Source organism: Chaetodon auriga, chromosome 9, assembly GCF_051107435.1.
Source record: "Chaetodon auriga isolate fChaAug3 chromosome 9, fChaAug3.hap1, whole genome shotgun sequence".
Taxonomy (NCBI): Eukaryota; Metazoa; Chordata; class Actinopteri; order Chaetodontiformes; family Chaetodontidae; genus Chaetodon; species Chaetodon auriga.
Genome location: NC_135082.1, coordinates 24062193 through 24086759, shown reverse-complemented (window position 1 = coordinate 24086759; position 24567 = coordinate 24062193). Strand labels below are relative to the sequence as shown.

The 24567-nt window shown below is 39.9% G+C and overlaps 1 protein-coding gene across 2 annotated transcripts in view; it reads left to right on the top strand.

Moving 5' to 3' along the window:
• The window catches only part of fstl5 (follistatin-like 5), a 151202-nt gene that overhangs the window by 11498 nt on the left and 115137 nt on the right, over positions 1 to 24567 (top strand). For both annotated transcript variants that reach the window (XM_076738454.1, XM_076738453.1), the window contains exons 2-3: positions 15656 to 15797; positions 23004 to 23034. In XM_076738454.1, the coding sequence (XP_076594569.1) occupies positions 15656 to 15797; positions 23004 to 23034 (173 nt within the window). The remainder of the gene's footprint in view (positions 1 to 15655; positions 15798 to 23003; positions 23035 to 24567) is intronic.

Below are 24567 nucleotides of genomic sequence, written 5' to 3'. Positions count from 1 at the left end.
AGCAGAAGTGCAATTATCAGCAACGGCATGCTTCACAACTCGCAGTCACACCTGAGAGCTGCCCTGAACAACCACAGTTTTCATCTAGTAGCCACTGAGCAGCCCCAGTGGAGCAACTGGGGGTTAAGTGCACCTTAAAAGTGGGTAATGAGGTAGAAACAAGCCACTCAGTCAATCACATTCAGATTTTTTGTTTGTTTTTTTTAGTGATTTTGACAGAGTCTTGAATCAAACTGGCTGGCTTTGACTCTCCTTTGTTACAGCTTCCCTTCAAACACTTGAATATATTAACTTGGAAGAGTTAAATAACAAAACCATGCAGTTTCATCTTGACCAAAATAAGAAGGCAGAGAAATTAAATGTGCAAAGAATTGATAAAATGAACATATAAGCCTGATACTGTTAGTACTTCTATACTATGGGTCTAACATATGAGAAATGCCAGATTGGATCTATCAGCTACATGGGAATATTTTAGGGAATTTTCAGGAGCGACATGTCCTCGATTCCTCAACAACAGACCTTGTGGTGCGCCTGAGCGAATCCTTTAAATCCCAGTTATTTGTTTGGCATTGCTCAGTGACCTGCAGAAGACTGTGGCTGTAGTGGACAACTTCCAGGTGGACTGTGTGTAAAAGTGAGCGAATATGGCGTTCACTGCGTACACTCTGAGCAGATCATTCCCTGGGCGGGTAAAGGTGAAAACAAAGATCCCCGGTATGGATAAGATTTGTTTTACCTCAGTAAGAAAATCCTCAGCTGGAAATGAGAGGGAAGAATTTGTACTTTTCATTTTCTGTTGTCTTCATGTCACAAAGAGCCATCTGTGAACATTGCCTATCCACATCCCTTAAACCTGCAATAACTGATTATTTTGGCCACTTGGGGGCAGCGGAAACAGGTTGTGAAAACAACATTAACACATCATCACCCTATTCAGTTGAGCAAACAGTGTTTTATTTACACATCCAGCAGTTATGGAGCAACATTATCACTCATTTAAAGCTGTGCTCGTGTCCACATGGTGAATGAAAAGCCCAACATTCACTCGTCTAGCTCTGACTTTGGTCTCCTCCAACTCCTGAGGGAAATATCTGGCTCTTTAGCTGCTAAATGCTCCACAGTGCTCACCATCTAGTCGCTAAGTGTGTCCGTCTGCTGTTTGGTGCTGAGCTGGTAGTGTACAGTGAGCTTTTAGAGCCTTTTCACTGAAAACAGCTGCCTGCTGCAGCTGAAATCGATGCTAGAAGAGCAGTGAGAGTGAATCAAAACAGTAAAGTTACTAAACAATGAGCTAAAACTCGCTGTAACGCCCCATAAAGCAGAGGGAAGGTGTAGATTCAGCTGTTAAATCTCTGTAGCTTCATCACGGTGAGCGCCCTTTTTCACATTATCATTGTTTTCACATTGTCCTTTGATGCATTGTTGTTGTAAATTGTAAATTGCAATTGTTGTCACAGCTGTTTTAACCAGAACACAATGAATGAATGTATGAATGAATGAAAAATGTATTTCCTTGAAATTGGTTTAACTCCAAACTTCAAATTACTTGATATATTGGCACCTACATGTTCTATGATGGTGATTATATTGACGTATAATCTACGTATAGTAATGCTAATTCATTAAGGTAACTCATTAATTAGCTTAATGAATTAGCTCATTAGTATAACTGATCATATGTAATATATCATGGTGATTATGGAAGGACATTAGGCAGCTCAAGTGGCTGTTATTTGGATCTGATCCAGAATATCTGAGAGATGATTAAGGCTGTGCCAGGTTTGGGCCTCAGCTTTCCGAGGCCTGTTCAGATTTGGCTCAACTATTTGGACCCAATTTAAGCTCCACAAAGAAATCCCCTTTCTGTAAATTGCTCGTCAGATGAAAAGAGAAGAAAGAAGCGCATCCATACTTTTTTAAAAGGAGCTCTTTTCAGCTCTTTTCTCATACCGTACCCACTATTGCTCATTATCTTGCTGTGAATAGTATGAACCAGGATACAGTTAATGACGTCTTACACTTGTATTGGCATTTTACCCATTTGAACATTTGAACAGTGGGCTGCTGTTAAAAGGCGGCATAAAGGTGAGCTTGAATCACTGAAGTTTGTCTGTCATGACAATACTGATCTCTTCCTTTCTGAAGTTAAAAGCAAAGCAAATCAAAAGGGAAATTATTACAGTTCCTCAGTTGTCATTGACCCAGTTAACTCAACAGTTAAGCAACAGTCAGTCAAAAATATTTTTCTCATGTATCAGCAGGGAGCATTATTGTTAAAAAGACTGGAGCACAACCTGAAGGTCACGTATAAGCTGGTCTGTGTAGAAACATGAGCTAAATATGTTGAATTTAACTGTGCTCACAGGAAAATGGAAGGCGGCACACAAAGCAGATCCACGCTGCAGATACAGCTGCCAGCACAGCTGGGCGTCTGCAGAGGAAGTGCTCTCATAGCAAAAAGACGCTGCACATCCTCTCACCGAAACATCTGTCACCATGTCATTTGAGATGAATGGCCGGTGATTACACAATGATGGTTTTGTCAGGAGGTGGCGTTGAACCACCTAATTCTGGGTAGATGACAAGACTGCTCACGCTGCTGCATTCTTCCGAAAAAAAAAGAAGTGCTGATGAGACGCTTCTTGTCAGAGTTTGAAATCAACAGCAGCTCAATATTCAGTTCTGGGTCAGTTCAGTTATAATCCAATCTTTAGATTAGAAAATGTGTGTTTCTCAGGGCTTTTTGGACAAGCAGTATCGGAACTAAATTCAGGAACTAACTCACACAATTGTGTTTGTGCTTTCTCAGCATCTCAAGAGCAGTGGAAATTAGATGTGCAGAGGTAGAAAGGGACTTTGAACTCACCAGAAAAGCAAGGCTCCCATCTGCAAGGCGGAAATTGTTTTTCCATTTATTTTTTCTGCTTTGGAAACAATCTGCAAGTTAATTTCATAATTAGAATTTTAGACTACTCGGAAAGTCAGCTGTATAACCTTAATTTACACACCAATTACAAGAGCAGCTCCCATACAGGCAAACGCTGTTGCACACGGGCGTGTTCATGCAAAGGTTCCTGCTGAAAAGGGAAAATATTGACTCTGTATTGCCAATTAATATCACAGAACTACCAGACAAAGAATATCCCATTCATGACGGCTTTCACATTTGAGGATCTAAAATAATAGTTTTTCCTTTTTTTCCTGGGAAAAATCCCCTGGCACACAGGAAGCAATGTGCTTTATGTTTCCAGCTGCTACAACAGCTTGGAATAAACAGAAGGACTGGGCAGTTATCATGTGCCGCGATAGTCACCATGTCTGAATAGATAAAACAGCACAGCTACAACAACAGAACCTCAAAGGAGAAAGATGTGACAGTATTGGCCAGTTTTAATAGACAAATGATGTCTGGCAGCGCGGTGCCAAAATTCTACAACAAAGATTATGAAGCTCCCAAGTTGTTGCCAAAAACAAAGATGGCAGATCAGCACCGTGCTTATACTTTACAGCGCGGTGATAAAACGCGGTGATAAAAGGACTGAAAGTAACAAAACAATACATGTGATTTTAAATCCTTCACTTCATCACCTGGAGACAAATCTGTTTTTCTGCATCAAAGTTTAAACAGGAGCAGCCAATAGTTTGACAAAACAATTCAAACTCAATCATGTCTTCTGGCTTCTTCTGGACTTTTCATCCGTACCTGACACGGTTCATTTAATCCACAGCTCTGTCAGGACTTTCTAAAAAAAGAAAATCAGTCCTGCTTCTAAGCCAACGTGCATGTGAAGCCTGAAACGTGCTAAGGATGAAATCACTGCAGCCACTGAGCTGCATGCCAACAAGTCCATCTCCATGAAAACTAAGCCAAGTCCACATCTGCTGTGGAAGACCGTGTAAAACCGTCGAAAGCCCTGGGAAAAGCTGCTGAGTCGACTTTGAGATGGGATTGTTTTTATTTTTGTTGCTAGAATTTTTCAATACATTTTGGATGCTGTGCTAACATTCAATTCAGAATAGATGCTTGGTTAAGCAGAGTCCACACGTACTCTGCTATCTCTTAAAATGGGTTTTTCCTCCTTCGTTCGCCAAAAAAATCCCATCCACACATGCACTGTTTTAAAAAAGCTCTCCGTCCAAACCCCGTTGAAAACCCCCAAAAACACAAATGAGACGCTGTTAAGAGCATGTCAAACCAACAGGTGGCGATATAATCCTAGCCCCAAAGCCGCGATGGCCAATCAGAAGCCTGAATAAAAGATTGAATCCTCTGCATGAAACAAAGGGGAATAAATGTGACTACAGCTGAGTTTTGGAAATCATTCCATCATTTTTATGGAAAGTGGAAACAGTCGGAACAGGTTGGCAGTTGTCCTGGAAATTAACAATAAACAATCTGACATGTCTCCTGCCTTGTAGGATTAATGGATTACAGGCACAGGTTATCAGTGCTCAAATGAACATCTTTGATTTGCACGGTCTGGAGGAGAATCAGAGAGTTTTGGGAATGAGCTGAGATATGTTTAAAGCTTCTGATGATGGCTTCATTCTTAAAAGGTGATAGAAAATAAGATTCCTTTCAAAAGTTACGAGACATGTCTTTGGAAATATGAGATATGTGAAATAATATCTGTTATACAAATGTACAACCTGTTGTCTGACTGTAATGTTCAGGTCAGTATCACATGTAGATATAGAGGGAATGGTCACTCTATTTGTTTATGCTGTTGACCAGCTTGTAGTTTCACAGTAGATATTTGGGGTTGAGTGCTTTGCTCAGGAGGAGCCTCCGCAGTATTTTCTGAAGAGAAACGATTTTTACCCCTTTACTTCAAACCCACAGTTTCTCTGAGCTTATATGGGCTTCATATAAGCTTACAACCTTACAACCACCATCCAACTTCTCTAACCTCTAGGCAAGCGCTGCCCCTTTTTATGAACCCACTTTGCCATTTATTAACTGACTCACTGACTGCAAGTCTTGCAGAAAGAAATGTGGCATGGTCTGTTTGAGATGGAGTTTTTTTTTTTTTTTTTTTTTTGCTCCCGCAGAACCATCAGAAAAGCGTAGTGAAACGCTTTTTCTCACCCTATGCAAAACATTCTCAGCATATCCTTCTCAAACCTCAAGTGTTTCATTTTCACGCACATCATAAAGGTGCGGACTACAAAGCCAGCTGACATTTGCTTGATTCCTCCAAATAATAGCAAACCAGTCGCAGGGTGTAAGGAATTCTGGAAAAGGATTCATACTGACACCATGTAGGGACATAACATGAATACTATATGAGGAACTCATTTAGCCATGTATGACATTCAAAGTCATCCTTCTGTTCCTTTGTTGTAAGGAACTGCTCCATCTGAGAGACTGGCAAAGCGTTTTCTGCGTTTGTAAGGGGAGAACAAGGACCAAACGGAAGCGCCACCCTAGGGGGAAGTGTGTCGCCTGTGGTTTTGGACGTGCTTTGAACTTGAAGGAGTCCTTTATCAGTGTACAGTGCTGCTGGGGATGTATGAGCATGAGAAGTGCCATGATAACTCTGCCAAATAAGACATGCTGCAGCAGGGAAGCTTGGGCAGCAAACACACAGCAGATGCTCCAGTGTTCTCCAGATATCTCAGAGACAAACTGTAGTACTCCAACCAAATTGATCTGCACATAGAAATACCGCTGAGCATGCTTAAAGAGATCTGCCCACAGGAGGTCAGGGATGTGTCAGCATATGTGTGTGTGTGAGAGAGAGAGATGGGGAGGGGACGGGGGGGAGCAAAGCAGTTTATCTGCTGACGTCAAGTTCCCCTCCAGTGACCTCGCTGACAATTTGAATAATTTCAAACAAGCCTCTCTAGGAAATCATTGGTTTACAGAGCAAACTGGCAGCACCAGTGCATCCCTGCTGGTTGAAACAGGCGCATGTGCCCCGACTGAAATCCAATTTCTCAGCTGCACAGGAGGGCTTCATTTTGACTGGAAATGGGTCTGGTGAAGATAGTATTTTAAGGTAAGGTTAGGTAAGTCTCATCTGGTCTGAAGTTGACGTTTAATGTAGTGTACACAGTCAGAACTTCTGCAAAACAAGTCTCAGTCTGCATCGTGAGCAAGTTCCACTAAATCAACAATAATAAACAAAAAAACTTTAGCTGTCTGCTAACTTCAAACACATAGTGGTTTACATGTCACTAAACATTTGCAAAAGAATTTAGGGTGTGGAATACATGACCAGGCTCTTCCCTTGCTGACGACAATGCAAAAAACAAAAACCAAAAAAAAAAAAAAAAAAAATCCAATTTCTTCAGTAAAAAACTCCCTGCTCTAAATTTCACCCTTGTTTGAAACACTTTTTATGCTTACAAGGGCTGCAGCATAGAATACAAAATACACAACCCCCTCAAAAATGACACCTTTCTGTGTGCAGGTAGTTGCACCTACAGGCCCCTGCTGGATGCAGAACTGAATAGAAAATGTAAGAATACTGAATAAATCGAGAGAATATGGAATGAAACTTCATAGAATTGAATAAAAGTCTGAGGATACTGAATAGAAATGTGAGAATATTGGATAAAACTGAATTTACTGACTGGGCAAACCATCTATTACTATGTCAATTTAGCCTTTATTTTTATTGACAAATATTGCATACTCTTTGGATAAATGCATTGTTTTCCAAATTGAAAAGGATTGGTTTTAGAGACAGAAGACGCTCTATATGCATGGTTGCAATATACTGACGCTTAATCCACTACCTATGACCTACACTGTATGTGTAACATAGTATATGAAGTATATATCCGCTATGAACTGTATATTTCATACTGTAGATGTGCTATGCTTGTCACCGCCTGGGCACCAGAGGCAGCACCGAGCACAGAACTGCTGAGCACCACTCTAGCGCCGTCAGTCATAGATGAAGGAATTCTGCGCCATGTTGGATTTTAACGGTTGGCTTTAATTGAATTTACCTGCGCACGGTGTCGGTTTGTTACGCAACGCACCGACGACGCCGACATGAATTCTCCCGAAGTGTTTTTTGAACGTTCATCTGCGTTCCCATGGTCTTTTATTTTTCACATTTGTCCAAAAAGCAAGTTTATTAACACCGAGAGGCTGACTGTGGTGCCTCACTTGGATACACTGCCTCAACGCTAACGTCGTTAGGTGAGTTCACAGTTGCTAACTGTCCGGCGTACATGCTAATGTTTTAGCATACAGTAAAGTTATGATTAGTCACGTTATTTAGGATATTAGCAGCGTCAAATGTATGGCAATGTGGCTTTAGTAACTTGGTCTAAGTTGTTTATATGTCAAACCAGTATAAATCAACAGTGAAATAATTTAATGTTGCCCTGCATTGAAAATTAGCTAAAGTGGATAAGCGTTACCATGCAGTTGTCGCACATTTAATGGTAGAAAGTATTTACTTAAGTGCTGAATTTAAGTGCAACTTTGAGGTGTACTTGTACTTCAGTATTTCCATTTTCTGCTGCTTTATACTCGTATCTCTCTACAGTTCAGAGTGAAATATACACTATATGATATATTCAGTTACTAGTTAACATTGCTGAACAGATTCAAATCAAATATCGTACTATTCTACCAATAAGATTTTACTGACCCTCAAATTCACAAGTTTCCCAGTAAGGTAATGCATATTTGTATATGTTTATGCTAATACTGTTACACTTTACTTGAATGCAAGATGTTTACTTATAACAGAGTACTTATACGCTGTAGTATTGCTCATACCTGTCAATAGTGGGATTAGAAAATAAGTGACTCTTTCTGGCACGCCACCACACCCCCCTTACATTAAGACAAGGCTGCACACACAGACTCCTAAAATCACCACTCGGCAACCACTTGCTTTGAAATATCAGAGTAGCAAGAATTGGGCTCACTGTCATGAGTTTCTGCATTAAGTGAGTGGTTACAATTTGGTTGTCAGAATCAGATACCTGGTTGAAAGTGAAACGCTGTGAACATCCCTGCATAATAGAAATGAAATCACAAAAGGGCATATGTATTCAGCATTTATTTTTGTATTACTTGAAGGATATGTCCACATCACTTACATATTATGTTTCAGATTTTGAGAGAGGCTACAGGCAAGTGAGACAATTGGTAAGAGAGGGTGGTTATGAAAATGGATGGCACAGATAGTATAAATGTAGTCATTGGCAGGGCATGTTTCTGTGGCTCTTGGGAGTGCTTATGCTTGGCTCTGTGTGATAAACTAAAATCAGTGTGGCATATTTTACAAAAATCACAACTCTGACCGACTTTGTTGTTACGGATGAGCCTCCTGCCATTTGATTAGATACTTGCACAAACTTTTATCCTTTTTGGCATGTACTCCATTGCTCTCATGTTTCTTCATCTTCTATTGATGGGAGCCAATTTAGTGTATGACTTCTCACCACTGCATATTGGCAGGGGAAGACCTCCAGCCTGGTATCCATGCCTACGTAGCCTTATCCTCTTCTACAGCTCTCCTATGAGGGATGGCTGAGGAAGACATATGTACAGCAGCATCGTGGGCTTCACCGTGTCCTTTTATTTGGTTCTATCTGTATGGTGCGTCTGAGCTTTCTCTAACTCATTCAGTATTGAGTGTGCATGACGACCAGTGAGACAGTGTGAGACAGGTGTGGGCATGTTACACACACAACCATCACTGCAGAGAGCCAATAGATACGCTACAATCTGTCATGTGTTCTCTCGTAACTTACTTGCACAAGTTTTTGAGACTCCCACATGGCGTAATGTCGGCCTTAAGTTCAGTGTGTATGAGTATGTGTGTAAGTGTGCTCATTGTGCACACCCACACATCATGCAGTAGCCTCTTCTGTTCACAACTTCATGTTTCAGTGAGTTATTTTTCCCTCCTGTTCCCTCTGTAGTTGCATGTTGGGACTCATACAGTGTGGTATTATCCTCCCTGCTCTCTCGCAGCAGCAGGTGTGTTACACAAGTGGAGTGTAATGCTTTCACCCCGGCCATTCCGACATGGCTCGGAGCAATGGAGAGCCATAGTACAGCTTATGTTCCCCTTCCCCATGTGCCCATTCCCAGTTAAAAATATTAAATAAAAAGGTTTGGTGCAGTAAGGGAAAGCTGTCATAACCCCTGCACCCCTGTATCCAATGTCTATCACCTGCAGATAATAGCCAACACTATTTGATTAAGTGCACTCACCTGTACATTTAGCAAAACAATAGATTATGCTAACGTAGACCATGAGGGTTTTCCTGCGGGGTTTTTTTTTTATTTTCAGACAAAGACGCTAAAGACCATAGAACATGAGTGGTGTTTGTGAAGTGCACCTTTTAGAGTGCTGTGAAATTAAGTGAAAAAAAATCTCGATTTCACATTTTGCTTACCAGCTTGAGAGCAGACAAAGAAAAGGGACATAAAAGAAGAAAGGGCACAGAGCCTGATGGAAAAGTGAAGACAAGACTTACAAAGCAAAATAGCTTCTAATGTGACAGTTGAGCAGACACCAAAGGGTGGATCACATGACATGGACGATATTGAAAAAAAAAAAGAAAGAATTTTGATTAAAAAAAAAATATATATATATATAAAATAGAAGAACCACTTAAATGCAATGAAAAGAGATGTCTCCCTTTCTTCTATCATACTACAGGGCAACTGTTAAGCAAGGCACTTGAGCTTCGGTAAGCAGATCAGCTGTACAACACCTGATTGTACTGGAGTGTGCCCTGGTGTAAATCTGCAAGACTGACTTACTCTGAAGCATGGTGGTTGCAGTATGACTGCATGCATGCTCAGCAAAGTGGATAAATAACAGTGAGCAAATAAAAAATCCTCTGTGTACACTTTGCATTTTATACTAAAAAAAAAAAAAAAAGGATATACCTGCCAAAGGGCTGAAAAGTTGCTGCCACAGTAAAATGATGAATGACTCTTCAAATGTCATTTCAACACTTGACAGGTTTCAAACACAGTTTGCAAAAATGGCATTTAAAGAAACTATTCAGAATAATGTTAGTGGAAAGAAAATTGCCCATCTTGCAGAACAGACTTTGATTTTTAAATTATCTGTGAGAGAAGCTCATAACATTTTCTGCTATGTCTTCCTGTTCTAGCTGTTATCAGTTTGTGGCAGCATCAGAATAAGATAAGCTCTGTGGCAGGAATGTGACCTTGTGCATTTCATAAATGGGATGTCTAAAAGATGTGACACCCAGAGACGCAAATTAAAATTGACTGGTTCACCAATGTTTGTAGTGAATGAAAAGCTTCCAAAAATATAGTGTGTTAACATATAACTTTTAACATATTGATTACTTCCAGTTAGAGATCAGTTTTAGTTAATTTTGCTTCTTATTTCTCCCAGACTAGCATCTACGTGATCTTCAGCTCTAAGCCATCCTCAGACTTGCCAGCTGGGTGCTTGTTCTCAATGTGCATAGTGCGAGTACCAAACTGAAGAGCAGCGTCACACACTTTACATTTGACTTTATTGCCTCTCTGGAGGAAATGTTCCCATACAGAGCTTCACTAGGCACACTTCATTGTTTTACCTCATAGACTTTCAACGCTGCACTTAGCCACAGGCTAAGCTGTTAGTAGAGTGTTTGTCTTGGTGGTTTACCGATTAATGGTTAACTGTTGACATCTCTACATCCAGTAGGTTAATTGTCAGAATGATCAAGTCACATGCTTGGCACAGTGACCTTGAAGAGCTCTTATCCCTCACATTGATTTTATAGTGGTTGTTTGGCCAAGGTCAGTTGACAGAGCATTCATGTTGTTGTGTACCTCATTGATTGTTGTTTACCACCACTTATAATCTGGAGCTGTGCGATACAACCAAGTGCAACCATAGGTCTCTACTGTTTCTGAACAACTCATTTGAAGCTGAAAGGTAGAACATGGCTGCCTTGAATGTTTTCAGCTTTGAATAGCAGTAAGCCATAAATATTGTAATGCTTGTAAACTGCATGGAGCATATATATGTTACTAAACTGAGAGTGGCAAAAGGTATCAGACATCAGTCAGATCAGCTTTCTCTGGATTCTTAGAGTCCACCTGCTGAAACAGGACAATGGTTCCCTGCCTGGAGGCTGGAACCTCACCAGGCGTTACAGAATAAATTTCAGGGTTGGCAATATATTCAGAGGAGGGGAAAGTAGAAGAAAATATTTTTTGAACACGGACTTAATGTTTCATGTTGTTTGAATTTCTATCTTAATTCTCAATTTGTCAAATTCTTGATTAGATGCGTGTCTCTGTTGCTGCCTCATACTGTGATTTAGATGTAACAGGTGTACTTTACATAAAGCGTGAGGGATGATAGTAATGTTTTGTTCAAGTGCAACTAACATTGTCAAGAGAAAAGTGTGACTCCCTGCTAGTTTGGAAATTTGATGCTATAACTTGTCAGAAACAAAATTTCAGGGTATTGGTTCTTATTCTTATGAAATTACACTTCTGGTTCAGGGCTGTTATTTTTCACTTTGTTGAAAAATAAGCAAAGATCTAAATTTACTGTGAAAAACTTTGTAGTAGACATAGGAGGTAGCATTGCAAAACAGATACTTCGCAGAAGCATTGGCTGCGGCTTTTGCTGCTATAACTTGTTGAACACTCTGCCAGAAGGTTTGGTGCCCTTTTGCAAAAAGGCTGAGATATCTCAAGTTGTGCCATATGCTGTTATGATTGTTGAAACTATATGTTCTCAGTCTTCTTTAGACTGTACTGTACCTCGTACTGTACTGCCTACTGGATAAACAGAGGAAACTCTGTGTTCCCAGTGGACTATCGGCCATATTCAGAATTCCTGATTTCTCAACGGGTTTGTTTAATTACATTTGAGACAAGCTGACTGTAATGGAAAGCTGTAAATTGAAAAGTTATCAGCAATAAGTCAGAATTAGTATAAGTTGACAAATAGTCATGTGAGAGATGAGTCCTCTTGAATTCAGGACTTTAGGGGGGTAAATTATGCATAATGTCAGGAAAATGTATGGCTAGTTCAATTATGCATTCCTGTTTTCCAGACTTATGACTCACTTAAACATGCATGACAGCTCACAGTACATTACAATGTGTGCATGTACTCAAATCAAGCCAATTCGGGTGACATATACATACTGTTCATATAGTATCTGTAAGAGAGGCTGTATAGACATTTCTGTTGTTATGCTTGGCCAGTGCATTGAATGGCAAAAATCTGCTGAATGAGATGGATGGGGGGTTAGAGGAGAGCGGCTGTGAGCTTGTCAAGACATGATGCATTGTGTACATAGTGGGAAATAGGTAGTCTTCATTTGAAAGTCAATGCCAAAGCTTAGACGTGCTTCGGGGAATTTAAAAACCACAAGCCAAAGTTATGATGGCACTCCCTAAGGGGGTCCAGGGAAATCTTCCAGACTGTTTCTGTCTCTTGAGCTTTAAAGGCTAATAAATAAGACTTGAAGTATTTACTCAAACACAGACTCTTACTCTCACACACAAACACTTGTACACTGTAACCATATCCAATTATATTCAGTGTGACATGCTCACACAAACGTTGATGTCAGTTAAATTAGGGACTATGTACTTGAAAAGTCCCTACGTTTTCCAGTATACATCTTTATTTTGCTTTTCTTGTTGAATAACATTTCCGTTTTCTTGACATGTGCACTAGGTATCTTTGCAGGAGAGGACATTTACTTCTTATTTGTATCTTAGGCTGTTAATTCCTTATTATAGCTTATAGCTTATAACCTTATTATAGCTTCAGTTTCACTTTGGATAAATGATGAGAGTAAATAATGCACTGAGTTTCCAGTGTATTAGGTACACCTATCTTAAACCAATTCAAATCTAATACAGCATCATTGCAGTCCCGTATTCATGCAGGTTGTACTGAATGTTCAGATTTGTTAAAACAATTATGGAGTTGATTCAATGTTAAGGGCTATTGTTGAGGCTGTATTATAGATGTTTATAAGATGTATAAGATGTTTATAATATTTAGTCTTTCCTCAGTGATATAAAAAGGATTAACAAAATATAAGAAACACTTATCTGTAATACAATTCAACATCACTACCAGCAGTGCTGTTAATGATATTTGCAGTGGCATTTTTGTTTTTGTCCAACTTGTTGCTTTCAGTTTTGCTTCCTTCACATTGATCTGTGAAGTTTGTCATTGTACTAAAGCTCTGTGAACAGTCATGGTGCACAAGATCAAAAAGCCACACTCAAGAAGAAACTCTGTGTGGCCTGGTGGTGGAATCTAAATGTGCATTGTTCAATCCACAGTAAAAAATATTTTTGCTCTCTTAGTAAAATCCAAAACAGCACAGAGTGCTCTGACCTCCCACTAAGATTAATAATGATTCAGTAGAAGTAGAACTTGAAACTTATTTGTATGTCTTGCAGTTGTGACTGACCATAATGAGTTAAATGTCTGTGAGGAACTGTGCTTTATGACACAGTTAAACTTTTTAAAACTGTGCATATGTCTCTGTCTCTGACACAGCATCCTCCAAAAGTTAGTCCATTAATAAACCATTTAACACTGGGACGCCACAAAGAAGTTGATTGATTGTGCTAGCAGATATGGTAATCCACCTAGTGTGGCTAAAAGACTGTGTTAGTAGAGAAGTGGAGCAGCAGCAGCTGCAGGCAGGGTTCCTACCTGGATCTGCAGAGTGTAGAAATACACAGAGAATGAATATGATCACATTAAAGAGGCAATAAGTAAGATTTTTACTGTCCCATAGCACAAAATGACCAGACTATGTATGCAGGGGGTTGGTATGGCTGTTGATCATTATCGACGGTTAACAATTACGTTGCTAAGTTCTGAAATCTTTTGATTTTCTAGACTCATACTTAGATAAAAGCTCCCTGCCCACTGCATTATCAAGGCATTTTCAATGCCCCCTCACTGTTACACTGCCAGAGACATGAGTGAGTGACTGGCATGATGAGACATTTTCATCTCCAAAAGCTAAAAGCTTTGTTCTGAAGGAACATAGGCTAAAGACCAAGGCTTAAAGCAGCAGCATTATGCAAGTGTGTTTCATATAGCTTACACCTTGGTTTCTTTGTACATATGCCTTTGAATATCTGCTCTAATTGGCTTGTTTGTGTGTTTCAGTTGTGAAAATTTGACTTTAACGTGTCTGTAAATTCACCGGGATGAGCTGGATCAGTTGGTGCATGGGCTGGTGGAGGGTGTAATTTGTGTAGAAGGAGATTCTATCTCAGTTGTCTCACAGTCTGACAAAGAACCTACATTTTAAATGCCAGTGTCTCTCAAGGTCTAAGAAAGAGTTTGGAAGTTGGGTGTTGAATCTGGCTGACAATTATATGCATACCCCAGCTGTTGATATTTATTCTTCTAATTGAGAGTTTATATTTCCATCAGCATGAATCACATACAGTGCACAGACAAAGGTCTTCACATCTGTTAAAAAAGAAAAAAACAAGTTTGGTACAAATGAAAAGAGTTTCAAAGAAAATGTGCAAGAAATCTGCAGGTGTCAGGCTGAGCATGAAGGCAATAAAAGTCACAGAAAGTCACAAAAATAAAGTTTTAATGTCCCCTCTTTGTCCGGCACATCACAGTGACATGCCGCTCTGCCGGCACGACCTCCTGACCTCCAGTGAATAGCATGCGGGCCCACAGAGCTGCAACAACAGTGCCATTGTTGTCTGACTCTATGTCACTTCAGAAGAACAAGGAAGCAGGGTCACCATCCTGCTGTCAGTCATCTTCCTCCGCTGGAGGATGATGAGCAGGCACTGGAGGTTTGAGTCGGCTTAGAAAGTACAGCACAGTGTTTGCCTGTGAAAATGAACAAGTCGAGTCAAATTTATTTACAAAGTGTGTGTAACAAAGGGGATTTTTTGCGACGTGCTGCACAGAGAACTGACGCATAAATACAGATAAAGACTATAGGGATAAAAATAAGAAGGAGCAAACAAATAACAGATTTTAACTTAAAGCTTATGTGCATGTGTCTGTGTATTTGTGTGTGTTAAACCTTGTGTTAGGCAACACGAGAGCACTGGCTAACACATATCCTCTTTTCTGTGTATCTCCTGCATTTTTATGTTATTGAACATCGCAGTTTCTGTCACACAGACATTTTCACAGGGCATGTGTTTTTTCCCCATGAACACTGCTTTGTTTAATTCATGTCATGCAAAGGTCAAACTCGTTTTGATACAGCGCAATGAATTATTGAAGATGCTGTTATATTGGAGGTGAAAAGTGAATATTCTCACTCCGTTAAACAAATGTATTTGGGCTGCATCTCTGTGAGGATGTGAGGAAACTGTTTAAGATGTAATCTCTCCGCTGCATCACAGTTCCTTGACTTAGACACTCAGCCTAATTAATCCAAAGCCCCTCACTTTAATTGCCTTAATATATTGGCTCTTTGTCTTCTTTATCTTGATTTTCTCATGACGTCTATTTCCCCTTAATTGATTCAAAAGGAGATCTAATCTCTTTGCTGAGTGTAAGGCACGTATTGATAGCTTTAGTTTAAACCAGCGACAGTTTTGCGGTTCCCATTGTCTACACTAATTACGGCGGACTTGATGTATTGTCTGGGCCAAGCGGTATTGAACCTCCAGTGTGTTGGAGAAGAGCACTCACCATTCTTGTTTGGTTTTTGACAGGAAAAGACCAATGAAGACAGCCAGATGGTGGTCGGCGGCAATTCTACTGTTGGGGCTCGCTGTGCTTGGTGCCGACGGGAGACCCAACAAGGAAGGATTCAGGTCGCCGCCCTATCGACCTGTCGTGAGATTCCGACACAAGGTATCGATCGCCGTCTTTTTTCATTTGCTGTCCATGACAAGAGGCACTATTTGCTTTTGCCAAGTATGAAACTAATTACAGTGGCACTTCTTTCCTGCATCAGATGACTCTCCCGTGGTTGTTGTTTTTCTGCCTACTGAAAAATACTTGATGAATCATTATCCCTCCCTCTGTGCCAGGGGACTGTCTTTTCAAAGACTGCATCAGATTAATGCGAGGCACAGCTGAGCAAAGATGAAGATGAGCTTTGAATGAAGGGAGGTAGTTCGCATGTCATTTTAACATTTAAAGTAAAAGATGTAATTTAATGCTTATTGACCCTGCTATACAGGGCAGACCCCACAAGCAAAATCTGCCACTTTTATTAATATCTGTCATTGTATCTTAAGGAATATTTAAAATCTTTTCCCTTAAACTAGTAGTGTACTCTGGTTATGTCTGATTCATTTCCAAAACACCAGAGCAGCAGAGATGGATCAATTAGAGCCAGACTGGGAAATAAATTGACTGTTTTGGCAGACGGGGACTTGAGGAAAGCAGAGTGTTTTGTCAAGAGGCATTAGTCGGATTGTGGTCCTTCAGTACACATTTCCCATAAGCCCCCTTTCCAGTTATGTTCACTAGTAAACACTTATCCTCTCTATCCAATCCAAGATAAAAATTAGTAGTGACAATAAAGAAAAAAGAAATGGTGTGTGTTTGCCTCTACTTGAAGGCAATCTGTCATCTTCGTTTCAGTCCGTTTTAGTCTTGTCTGTGGGAGAATGAAATGCAAACACAGTGGTACCAAAGGGTGGGTGGGGTGAGAGGTGGTTAGAAAGAGAAGGAGATGGAGAGGGAGACAGAGGGAACAGATGGTGGGAGCATCATTGGGCTGTAGCAGAGTTGAGCAAGGAGCAGGGAGCGATACAAAGCTCTTGAATCGACAAAATGGTCAAACACATTTTGACCTTTTGAACAAGATTTATTCAGAGAGATGCTTCTAAACACATGGGCTGCAGATATCAGCCATGCAACAGTTCTGCTTCTTTTTTAGCCATGGCTACCTTGGAAATTGTGTGTGTTAAGGAAGTAATGATATTTAAACTTCAGTAACCCAAAATCCTGTAATGCGATCCCTGTAAACTGCAGAGATAGCACTTCTGCCAGGCTTGGATGCTTTATACCAAAGGAAAGAGATAGGATGAACAATCCAACGTCGCTTCCTGGGCAGTGTTGGATTTCAGTCTTAAAGGACCAGATCACTGTTTTTTAACCATATGTCTCTGTAGAATGTGGCATAGCACCATTGTTTTGTCAATGCTTTATAACAGCCGCTGCAGATCCTGCATATCCTGAGCTGTGCAAGAAAAAATATGTTTCTCACATATCAGTGTCTCACAGTTTCATCTTGTGAGGAGAATGCTTTGAAGTCTGGAGGATAAAGTGTATCTTTGCTTGTGTTCATCCCTGTAGTTGTAAGATTTCAGGGATAGATAGAGTGTTTCTATATCAACAAGTTTGACTGATCTAGGCAGAGAAGTGTCCTGGTACCAGAATTTTATTTAAAGTTATAGTTATTCTACAGTGTCTCCTTTAGGGAGGATGGGGTGCCCTGATAAATCATAGGTACTTTGATGTGTTAGGTTTATTCAGAAATTTGGGACACAAATAAAAAGTGAAGCTTGTTTAAATGTTAAAAAAAGTAAGTGAACTTGAAGTTTAGTACCACTTTACAGTAGAAGGTGAATTGAAATTATTTTTGAAGGTCAGTTTGCCCAAATCCAGAAATGCACAACAATTATCAACTCTTACTTTCCAAGGTTGTACTGCAATAGCACAATTTGCAGTTATTTGTTATATCACAACATTCAGAGGTGCATACTGTTTCTTAAAACCTTGGTACTGGAAACCAAAACTGTCTCCTGGGCTTAACTCCAGTGGTTTCAATTGACAAAGTTTGTTTTTTTTATGATTGGGCTGAAGTGACTCTGTAATTGGGCTGCATTTTTTACATACTTTATCACTAAGTGACCCCACAAGCATCATTCCTTGCATTTCATTAATGGCTAAATCCTCAAACTTATTGTTAAAACTAAAATCTGTAGAGTTTCAGAGGTTTTCCTTGTGTTGATTCAAAATTTGCATTCCAATTATTTGTCACTTCAAACCTTACTTGGTTGTATACCCCAAACACAGTATTCCTGCTTTCACATTATTCTCTGTTGTACTGCACTGTGAGTGTACTATGTGCTTTTTATTGTAATGCCATATCGTCTGAATAAAGCAGACATTCTCTCTTGAAGTAACTTTAGTTCAACCAACAGCACATTTTGAGGGCGGTGTAAATACCTCTTTACCCCCTTTCGTATTGAACAGTGTGTTATCTCTTGTTGAAACTGGCTAGTTTTGACTTTCTCTCATTTTATTGCCCTGGTTTAGAACCACTGACTTTAGTAATTAAAGTAATGTATGTCCACATGTTGCTGGAATTTGACAAGAAGCTACAAAAATGATGTATGTGCTTTTCCACTCCAATGAAATTAATGTGCCAGGCGCTGTGATTACACTGCAGAGGAATGTCATTACAGCATCTGCATACCATTACATTCATCCTGTGAGAGGACAGAGGTAAACTCTGCTCATCTATCCGCCTGTCAAAAGAGGCTGTGGAAATTTACAGCCCTTTGGTGAAAAATGGCCACATTGCAGGCCCTTTCCAAAATATGTCAACGGTCTTTTTGTCGCTCAGAGAATTTTCTCCGCTGTCGGCTAGATTGCAGAGAGGCTCAGGGTCATCCACTTGTCAATACAGTTGAGTGAGCAGCGTTAAAGAACAGTTGTTTCAAAATGAGATATCCACAGATTGTTGGAAAGCAATATCAAGTTTCAGAGCATGGGTGACAGCTCAAATTTTTAATTTTGTTTGTACTTTTTAAAGGATAATAGATAGTTAAAGTCCCTAAGCACAAAATTACAGCAATTAAATAACAAAAAAAAAAAAAAATAGTTTGCCTAACATTTTTAATTAAATTCCTCTCACGTCACATCATTAAGGGAACAATACAATACAATGATCATTTTTCTAAATGACATAATTGCTTTAATTCCTCATTTGCACATTCAGTGAAATGCACTGAACATCCTTTGAGCTCACTGCCACGAGCTGTGATACTTCACTGGTCATGTAAATGCTGTGCCTTTTCCTTTACTTTGAAGGACAGTGTTTGACAAGGGTAACAGGATCGGTGACGACCTTATAAGCTTTCCTCAAAAAGACTTCAATCACCAGGAGGCACTCGGCCATAAACAGCTGGTCACGTGCTCCACCCATGATTCCCTTGGTATTGTTTCAGAAAGTCACAGTGAAATCCTCCACATGCGGTCAGTTATAGGACACAGATCCTGGCCACCAGAATCCAGCCCTAATAAGAATTGATTATAATGGGAATACTACTCAAAGTGCTCATATTTGCTGGACATTTTATTTAAGATCTTTTATGATTCTCACTGTAAGAGTGATGGAGAGACTCTGTGCAGATTGTGAAATTTGTGGAATAGTGGCCAAGCTTGGTCGACACGAAGGACAAAAGCAATTTCTGAGAGTTTGTCGCTCTGACATCAAGCTGTTATGTCAGGACAAACAAAATGGAGGCAAGGACAACTGTGTGCAAAGCCCCATCCATCCAGCACTAGCTTGGCCACATGGCAAATCTAGATTAACAGGGGATAAGCAGAGAGAGACAGGGAAGGGGGGTGAGAGGGAGGGAGAGAGGGAGGGGGAGGGTTGGGCAAATGAGATTAAGATAAAGAGACAGGAAAAGGGAGAAATAATAACAATAAAAAAAGGAAAACGGTTTGATATATAGTAGCTTCAGTTAAAGCTTCGATCGGCAGTGTTTGGCTTAAATATGAATACTATCAGTGTTATTTCCACCCTCCTCCTCCTCAGCTGGTCAGTTTTAGCCCCAACCCTTGTCACTCATCTTGATGAGCTGTCTACTTTCAAATGGCAGCCAGCCTGAGGCTGAGGTAACCAGCGTCTGTGAAGTCTCCACAGGGGCTGAAGAGGCAGACTCTGTATGGAGCCAATCTTCTATAACAATAACAAGATGTCAGTGTCCATGCTCATGTATCGTCAGTGTTCTTTGGCTTGTACTTACTTTAGTTGCTGCTTGTTATTGATATTATGCTTTTTGCAGGGTTAAATAAATTAAAGGGTCTGGGCTGATGTGGGTGTGTTGCCAGTTGCCACAGGTAAAGACCGTCATTAGTGCGGCCTCCAATTGGGTTCAGGTGCAAGATGAAAGACAGCATCCAAGAAAATGTTATATGAGGTACCAAAACGCAGCAGAGTGGTTAATAATACTATGAGAAAGGATTTTATAGCTCTTAAAAGTTATCATGGAGTAAATAATAGTTTATCCTTTTCTTAAAGGACGTGAGGCAAACAGTACAATTTCGATTTCAACCTAATCTACGAGGATTATGTACTTCCATTTATTTGGTTTTCAAATGCAGTTTGTTGCTCGATTAGCTTGCATCCGCCGCAGCAAAAGTTGAGCAAGGTGCAGAGTTTTTCCAGAGCCGTCTGCATCAGCACCTCTACTGTCCCAAAGCCGTGGTCACCTTGAAGGAAATGACACTGTGTTGTTTATCACGCAGCACTATTGGTCTGAACTCGGCCTAAAAGGTTGATCCTGCCTTGCCGATAGGGCATTGTACTGTGTATTCTACTCACTTGTCATACAGATATGTTGCAATTTGCAGTTATATGTTACAAGCTGAAGTGCACTTGAAAATTGATGGTGTGGAGGAGTGAAGGATGTGAGATCTGAAGTAGGAGAGAGAGAGGAAAAGGAGGAGGGTGGTGTAGTTTGAGGGAGAGGGGGTTGAGAGATAAAGCCAGATAGGGAGAGAGAGATGTGGGCGGTCAGCCAGCTAGCTGTGACAGGGGCAGATGAACCACAGGTTGTACAGCTGGGTGCTTCACCGTCCCCAGAGTCTCAGAGCAGCAGAGACAGGTCTGCCAACGGCCCTGGGGAAATCACTCTCTTCAAACAAATGAAGTGTGAACACTGTCTGCCATATGCAAATAAGCCCCATTTGATATCTTCCCTACCTGTAGTGCAATTCGAAATGTCACCTCCTCCAGAGGGCGGGGAGGATATGAGGAATGTCAGAGAGCCACAGGTGTTTTCAGTGATTTGGGCCTACTGGGTCACTAGTCAACAATGTTTTGTAAAACATCCAGGAAGTTGGAACATATGCATATGATGTTTAATTTAGTTCTTCTTTATAGTTTCATAATTATCATCTCAGCTTTACATATAGAGCCAGTTGGTAACTGATGACTTTACACCTGAGGGGACATTTCCAGACGTTAAAATCATCCAATGTGAAATATTTGTGAAAGGTCCTAAATGTGCCTCTGAATAGGAAGCGTTTCATTCCAAAAATATGCAACCGCTATAACCACAGGACTGTTTTTAGTGCTAAAAAAAAAAAGTTAATTGACAGACAACTAATTTACAAACAATTAATCAAGCAAGTTGCCTTTCTCTATTAACTGTTAAAGTAATTTATCAATCAAAAGTTCTAAACGTTAGCCTTCCATTGTCTCAAATGTGGGAGTTTGCCCATTTTCTCTGTACTGTACTGTACCTTTGTGTTTTGGACTGTTGATCAGAAAAATGTGCAGTTTGATGACGCTACCCTGGCCTCTTTGACTGTTTTCTGACATACAATACTAATCAATCAATCAATTGACTGAGAAGATAAGAGAGAGTAATCAATAAAACAAACCTTTAGTTGCAGCACTGTAGTGTTCCCAAAAATGCAAATATTTTTATGAAAGTGTGTTCTTGAGGCAGCTGTCTTCATGCGTATACTTTGTTTGTCATGATTTAGTAATTAAACACCAACAGCTGTATTTAACAGCAGCTGAGTTATCACACGAAGTCTCTACATTCAACTTAGGAAGACTTGTTCAAACTATGTTACTGCTCATATGGGTGTTGTTTGTGCTGGTACGGGTCTCATTAGCAGCAGCAGCTATTAATGCGATTATAAGGACTCAGTGTAGTATATACAGTTATCCATACATGTGTAAAATACTGTATCACATACTCTTTTAATTGACTTAGAATCAATTTAGCGTATTGTAACAAGAAAATATACAGTATTCAGATTTTCTGTGCAAACTCAGGAATTGGGTAATCGTCTATTTTCAGTAGGCCATCAGGGACCACTGTTCATTATTGACTGTAGACTTGTTGCGTAATGCATCTTCTCCATAACACCACAGCGTTTGAGCTGGTAGACAGAGAGTCTGGATTTTCTGTACAAGAACGAGAAGGATGAGCTATGCAGATTTCACTGTAGAGAAATCAAATATTTATGCTTCTTTCTTTCGTATTCATGGTTTGTGGAGAGCAGCTACTCAGAATAGTAGTCTGATAACAGTATTTCCTACAACCAGCATCACTATGCACCTGATTTTCTAGTGCTCCTACTCAAGGGTCATGGTTCTTCTTTATATGTCTCTACACATACATTTTTGAGCGAGTCCAGTGCAGTGCAGTTATATTTTGTTTGCTGTGAATGAAGAAAGATTTTAACTGCAAATTTGGTCGTATGTTACACCTCAAAATACATATACTGCATGAACATCCAGTCTTAGAAAGAAAGGAAGATAACAGAACGTGAAGGCAACATGTAACTAGAAAGTTGAAAAGGAGAGAATACAACAAATCTGATAAACAAAACAGCACGAACAAGATCCCAACAGGGAAAACAGTGTCAGATTTAAAATATCCTTAATCCACAAAATAAAATCATAGGGAATGTGACCAAGGTAACCAGTTGAAGATTTATCATTTTGCATGGAAGTGAGGCAAATGACCACTTAATGTAATGGCGTATTAAAGTCTGATTTATCGCTGCATCATTAATTGAAATTCAAACAGCACTACATTGTGTCAGACAAGTTGCTGTGGTCAGAGTGAGACCCATGGACGTGAACGCCATGCCTGCATTGACATTTATGATTTCAAATGAACACTGAGCCATTTGAAAAGACAGTTGCCTATAGAAGTAGAAGTATGCAGTTTTGATGGTACGGGCAACAAGGATTTGACTCATTCAGCAAAATAAAAACAGCTCTGTGTCATCTGGTGCTTTATTATAACTGTGATCTCTCCTTTTTCTTTGTTCTTGTTCCAACAGGATGGGATCCCAGAGAGCTTGAGGATAAAGGGTGAGTTTCATTTCTCAATCCCATTCCTCTTCCTTCCTCTCCTCACATGCAATGTATACAAATAGCATCGTACATTGTGCAGGTTAGCTGTAGGATTGTTGTCTGATGGAGGCCACGGCGTGGCTGAAGCACATCTGCTGTGGGATCTTTTGGACTTCCTGTGGTGCAAAGGACCACTGTAATACATTGTGATGTAACCTGTGTGAGTCATGGCCTTGAACAGATGATGAAAAATATTGCTGTAGTTCAAGCCACCTAACCCCTCAACATCAATATCATATATTAAAGGAGAATGCTCAATTATGCATTGACCAGGTCTTGTGTGGGTCAAAATCGTGATAGAAAATATGTCAACTTCAGGATGGGTCGTGGTCTGCAGGGGTGTGAAGCAAGTCAAAGAAAGGGAGTGGAAAAGAAATCCGACCTGAAAAATGGTTTTTACATGCAGCTTTGAAGGATTTACGTTATGTCTATCTTCACTGCCATAGCATGGTTTCTATAAGTTTATATGTTTTGTGCACCATCCTGAAGTGAGTTTTTGTTCTTTGAAGCATCTTTTTAAATGTATGTGCCCCTCAGCATCAGTAGAAGTCTGCAGTTATTGTTCTACTGTTGTCCTGCTTTGATGACATTTTGTGGAATGGATGTGTGTCAATATATTATCCATTTGCTGCAACAATAATATGCATTTCAGTTTGATGGTGGGCAAGAAACAAATCTGTGCTAGTGTGACAGAGATTGTCTCTGGGCTTCTGAACCCTCCATAGGGAGATGCACAGCAATTACATAACAATCTTCTATCAAATGAACAAACATGCTGAATTCCTTCAGTTCTTGGTAGATGTATGAAACATCAACAAACATCAACAATCAATTTCTGTCCCTGAATGAATTGCTGTTCAGGTTACTTAAGTTTGGTAAATGAAGATGTTTTTGTGTGCTGACTTTTTTTCTTTCCTTTTTTTTTTTTTTTTTTTTCTGAATTTTGCTAAAATAAGTCATGACTTCCCTTCATGAGAGTTGAACTACATCAGGGTTGCAACCAATGATTACTTGATTAATCAGGCGGAAATATTTAAATGTTTTGTTTTGTTCAACCAACAGTCCAAAACCTAAAGATATTCACTTTGCTATTATGGAGGATTAAGACTAATCCTAACCTTCAAATCATTTCAGGTTTTTTGCTTTGTGATTGAAACAATTGATTGTTGTGTCAGGTGTCATTAACATCTACAGTAAAACAACAAAAGTATAGCAGAAAAACAAAAGCCCAAAATCAAAAAGTACAAAAATGTTTCCTGTACATGCAATATACAGAACACAATAGTACAACAAAACAATCTCTAAAATCCTAAACTGCATGAGCAGATTTAGCAGGGTTATTGCACAGGGACCAAAGGAGTTTTTACTCCTGTTGCACTTGAACTGGAGTCCTCTAAATCTACAGCCTGAGGCAAGAGTTTCAAACTCAAAGTGAATGGGGTGGTTTGTGCAGTCCAATATAGACCTTGCCTTTCACAGAGCCTGCTGGTC